Consider the following 5,614-nt stretch of genomic DNA (forward strand, 5'->3'; position numbering starts at 1 on the left):
AAAAAAAAAAAAAAAAAAAAAAGATATTAGGGCACTGAGCTGCACATTTTGTACAGCTCTTAAGTTACCAATGGTGTGCAATGGATGTTAGATTTAAGAAAATAAGTTTAAAATACATTTCTTGGCAGATTTCATTTTGAAAGCATCAGTAAATATCTTAGCCAGATAACCTGATATGTACTGTAGCTACTAGGTAACATTTTATCTTTCTCACCCTTAGCCCCCTAAAAAAAAAAAAAAACCCTAGGTTTTGCTTTAGATTTCTAAGACCAAGCTAATAAATGTGTAAATTAAGTAAGCATGCTGATAGGTTATCCCTAAGGCAATGAAAAAGAGCACATTATAAATTCATTGAGAACATGGTGGCACCAGGAATGCGTGGCTAGTAAAGAGTAGTCTTTTAACTGCCAAGAGGGAAATCAGCAGGATTAAGGGATAAAGCTTTCAAAAACCTCATCTAAACTGCCTAATATGGCAAAGGAAGGAGAACTATTAGAAGCAGACCTCAAGCTGCATTAACCAAAACCGTATTTTAGTGTTATGGCAGACGATTTCTGAATAAAGAATAAATATAATATCTTTATATTTTGTCCCACACTTTTATGATTTATACTCCTTGAAAGCTGCGTAGGCTGACATAATTTATAATTTAATTTCACTGAGGTATTATAAGGCCTATACCTTAGTCAGCTTCGAAACTGCTAATTGGGAAAATAGGAAATTAGCTGTCTTCTCCCAAATGCCAGTGAAGTAGGTCAGGATAATTAATATTCAAGCTGACTTTTCTGTCAAAGGAAAACACAACAGGTCTCATCTGTGTACTTTTAGTACCATCCACTTTAGTCTAAAATGAGTTCAGCCTCAGAAAAATCACAGTATGACTCAGAGAAATGAATTTCAAAAATAAGACAAAAGGTAGTTCAACCATGAGAACGTAGATTGAAGTATGCTCTAAAGAAGACTAAATTTACACCTTGTAAGCAGGGCCAAATTCCACCTGTACGAAGAAAATGAAAAAACATCTAGGTCACAGATTTAGGTACATCTTGCTTCTCAGATTGCTCTGTAGACTCATAAGCACTATATAATATAGATCACGAGAAGGGTGTGGTTGGTGCCATGATTCTTCACCCTTAAAGCTGAAGAGAAGCTATATTTTCTCCCATGGCTCCTTCTGCTCACGTGCCTGGTACTTCCTATTTTTAATTTCTTGGCAAACTGAGAAAAATGTTTGGAGCTAGGGACGTGAAACTTATTTGCTCTGCAGGTCTGTACTTGATTAGTGCAAATTCACTTTAGTAGGTCACAGTGCATGCTGGCCTCGAGCAGGACAGTTAGTAACACACCGCTGCTGGTCTTTGATTCTAACAAGCACGGCAGCCTGCTGACCGGAGCGGCAGCACAGTGAGAGCTCCGGGCGGAGGGCACGCTGTAAGTGTGACGCTGAGGGGATGGCCACAGCTTCTTTCCCATGTATAATTTTGACTCTCCTGACAGAACACCAAAACAGCTTGATTTGAATAAGCAGCCTGGAATACTTACTCTTAATGGCTGACTCACGGCAGTCATGAATAAGACACTCCTTAACTAGACCTTGAAGATTCTTTTGAAAACACTGATTTTAGAGCTGATATTTCCCAAAGGAGGTGCTCATCAAATTGCACACTCCTAAATATTAGAAACAGTAATGCAGAAAAACCATCATTGGGAAGCCGAACATGTACCCCATTAAGTTAAGAAGCATCTTCCAGGCAAGCATGAAACGTACTGCCCTGTTGAGAATGGTTTAAAGGACACTGAGACATCAAGTGGCAAGATTATAGAAAAATACCCAGAAAGAAATGGGGCCCTGCAAGATAGTGCACGGTCACCTTTAGTGAAACAGATCAGACTGAAATAACGCGAACTACCCCACGATATCGAACCGCAAAGACAGAATATGCAATAATACCAAGTTTACCGACACACTTCTAGGGTGGTTCTGCCTTATCGCAATCATTCCACAAAGAGAGAGCCTGCTGAAAAAGATGGAAAGTATTGAATAACTGCCCACTTGACTTATTCGGGAACCTAAAGGAAAACCCCACCAACTTGGGAGTACATCTGTATGGCTAAAAATACATCCAATCAACAAAACAGCAAAAAACAGACACTAGAAGAAAAAATAATCGAACGCCATCTAACTAGGGATGCTCTGTGGGCTAGTGGAGCCTGAAGGAAGGGCGAGCCCAGGGCTAGGTTTGCCTTTCAGGTCCTAGGACACGTATTCTCCACTCTAGTCCTCCCTACACAACGCCCAGGAGGAACTGCTAAGTATCTAGCCAGTTGAAAAAGACAGCCTCAAAGACTTGTACCCGTGGCAATGATGGAACGTGTCACGAACAGGATTCTCTATTTCAGAGGGTTGTGCCTAATTTCAACATAATTTATTTTAAAATGCCAGACATGAAGTATTTTCCCCAATGCGTCTGTAGAATGCTGAATAAACCTCACATACTTAGTTGTAGCAGTTGTGCAGCATCTGGACAACAGTTGAAAGGAGGTTTCTAACTCATCCTTAGTTAAGTTTTAGAAAACAACTTATACTAATCACCTTAATGTTAAAAATATATTATCGTGCTTGCCAGAACTCCTACAGAGGCCTGACATGGTTCCTAGATCTTTCCTCCACAAGACTCTTCTATAATTTCTAATAGATGTGAATGTTGTGAGGGCGTGGCAGGTAAATCACCTTTCCTGAACCAACAGTATACCTTTTATAAGGCTCCTCATGGAGATTATGGCTAAAATATACTTTACATGGAAACTGCTTTAACATATGAATTTTATTATAAGCAACTCATATTTTGATAGCAGAAAAGGTCCACTGTATTTTCTTGTCGATTATCTCCAAAGTAACCCTCATTTTAAATGAGCCAAGCTTCAAATTGACATGAGGCTCCTGACCTGCTGGTAACCTGTGAGCTTTGAGTTGTTTTTCCAGTTGCGATGAAGAAGTTACACTAATAGATCCTGTAATCAAAGTCTCCATACTGTGTGAAATGGGCTGAAGGACACAGTCTGTTTGTATCCTGTAAAAAGAGAAGTCTAATGCCCTAGGGGGACCAAAGCAGTAACTGTGGTTTCATCAGCAGCGGCTTGGGTCATCTGCACTAATTGGCCCATACTTCATTTTGAATAAAGAGATTTCATACTATTTCTTCTACACTATTTTTGGGGGTATTTTATATTCAAGTCTTATAGCCAGAACTAGATTTTCTTTCTAAGTAAAATAACTGAGTTATAGCCTTTCTCTTAAACTAGCTTGGGTTTCTGGACTGGTATATCACATTAGTTATAAACAGAAGCTTGGTATGGCATGTTGGATAAATAACTTGATAACTAGTAAACATATTCTTAATGCCAATCAGAGGGTTACTTAATGACTTGTCTCTCTCAAGAGCTGATTCACATAAATTGAGCTTTGCAATCAACATACATACCAAGAAAGTAAATGGATGCTTTTGGCAAATTGGTTTCTAGAAACATATTCTGCTAGTTGAAGTTGATAGAAATGCTATGTAAAATTTCTTCTTCGAAAAATTCTTTTGGATTTTTCCTTTCAACCTTCTCATGGTGAAAAGGGAAGTTATATATGTATGTATGTGTGAGTGTGTGTATGTGTATCCACTTACTTATTCAACCAAGGTTCTGCTAACACCCTGCTTGAAGCATTTATAGCTTCTGAACCCAAACTCAGGGGGCAACAACTGTGGACCAAAGGGATGATGCATGCAAGTGACAAGAAAGTGGATAAGAGGAGGAAGCAAAACAAATGAATGCCATCAACCTTAAAAGGCAGATGGGCCACAAAAAAAAAATTATTTGCTCTAGCTGTGGGTGTCCTGGGATGTAGGCTTCATTACTCATCTTTTTTTCCCCCAAGTTACTCAAGTTCTGAAAGTGGGACACCAAGGGATACCTGACTTCCTATGCAGCAAAACCATTATTTTAAGAAAAAGGGGAAACAGAATTCTATTTTCTTAAAATAAGAAGTTTGAAAAGGTTAGGAATGTGTGTATACAGGCTGAGAATCTCCATCGGCATACTTACTTTTGTCTCCTATGTTTTCCCCTGCTGCCTCCCCTTCCTCCTCCTCCTCCTCCTCCTCTTCCTCCACCTCTGTGGGCTGCACGTCATCCTGCGGGTCACAGGCACTAACCGGCGCGTTCAGACAGCAGTGGTTGAACCCACTATCTCGAGGCAGAGTAAAACTTCGAGGCTTGCCTCCGTTTCCATTTAACACTTGCATCCTCTCGCTCTCAGCTAAGGGGTACGGCCCATAGTGATCCTGTAGGTGGCACTTCTGAGTTGGAAGGGTGGACTGCCGCCTGTGCTCTGGAGAGATGGCCGCCGAGTCAGAGAAGACGGAATCCTCCAGGGGCAGAGTCTGAAGATAGTGTAACCCTGAGCTCGTCAGGGGCGTCTCGATTAAATCCTGCCAGGAGCGGCGCTGACTGGCTGTCTTGCGAATGGGGGACACCACACTGCTCCCAGTCAGTTCCTGGCGAAACTCCTCATGGGAGGATTGCGACTGAGAGGTCTCTGTCGAGGAGAGCCGGCTGTGTTTCGCTTCCACATAAGGACTGGCACAACTCATCTGTGGAAAGGAGCCTCTGATCAGTCTCCACAGAAATAACAGACCATGCCTATCACCAAGGAACACATTTGATTTCCACCATCTCAAAGTTAGGCCCCAGCTGACATTTTAAGAGACTGAAACGTGGATGTATTGAAATACAGCTACGCTGGGCTCTCATGAAAAATGTGACATACTAGTGCAAACTTTTACAACAAAGTACAAGGCAACGTGAGTGCCTATGTAAGAAATATTTAGCAACTAAAAACAAAAAAATCCTAAGTTTTGAAATCTCTATGCATTCAAAATCCTGAATTGTTGCCAAATTCATATTTCCAGATGTTATGGAGTCTGGGGATGAGAGCAAGGAGACAGGATTTTGGATATGAAAACAAGGTGCCTCTAATCGGACACAAGCCTTCCTCTTCTTCATAGGTGAATGTCTGCTCCTAGAGTGTCAAGGATAAGCTTTCTTATAGTCTCGTCAGTTCTGTGGCACTTTCTAGAGAGTTAAAAATGTAGAAAGGATGAGATTACACCTGATGGGAATTAGCATTTGCCTTGAGCATAGCCACTTCAAAGCACATAAACACAAAAGAAAAATGGAATATTCTTATCCTTGGAATTTAAAGTTTGGGAATATATGTTACAGCACAAAGCACAACCAAGAAAAAGGACGGGCATCAAGTGAATGCTATAAAAGACTTGCAGGCACCCCTACCGGGACAAGCCTTACTCTAGCTCTGGGGGCTAGCAGACCAGCCCAGGCCCCTTCCTGGCAGGAGGAGCCAGATTTGTTAGATGTGATCATTACGATTGAGGCTGAGGTTGTGGCCAGGAAAAGCCCGACTAAGGTGAAAGTACACCTTCCCCTCTGGGTAAAGAAGAAGTTAAGTGGCATCTTCTGTGGGCAGCCAGTTTATCTTCCCACATGTTAATCACAATGTGAGTAGTTTCCTTCTTGAAATTCACAAGTTGCTATGATTAAAGAGCGGT

At 41.2% G+C, this 5,614-nt stretch overlaps 1 protein-coding gene across 3 annotated transcripts in view; it reads right to left on the reverse strand.

Moving 5' to 3' along the window:
• CNKSR2 (connector enhancer of kinase suppressor of Ras 2) overlaps positions 1–5,614 on the reverse strand; it is a 258,846-nt gene that overhangs the window by 37,074 nt on the left and 216,158 nt on the right. For all 3 annotated transcript variants that reach the window (XM_007469301.1, XM_007469302.1, XM_007469303.1), the window contains one exon: positions 4,093–4,639. In XM_007469301.1, coding sequence (XP_007469363.1) covers positions 4,093–4,639 — 547 coding nt within the window. The remainder of the gene's footprint in view (positions 1–4,092; positions 4,640–5,614) is intronic.

The sequence above is a fragment of the Lipotes vexillifer genome, unplaced genomic scaffold (assembly GCF_000442215.2).
Source record: "Lipotes vexillifer unplaced genomic scaffold, Lipotes_vexillifer_v1.1 scaffold1442, whole genome shotgun sequence".
In the NCBI taxonomy this organism is placed as follows: domain Eukaryota; kingdom Metazoa; phylum Chordata; class Mammalia; order Artiodactyla; family Lipotidae; genus Lipotes; species Lipotes vexillifer.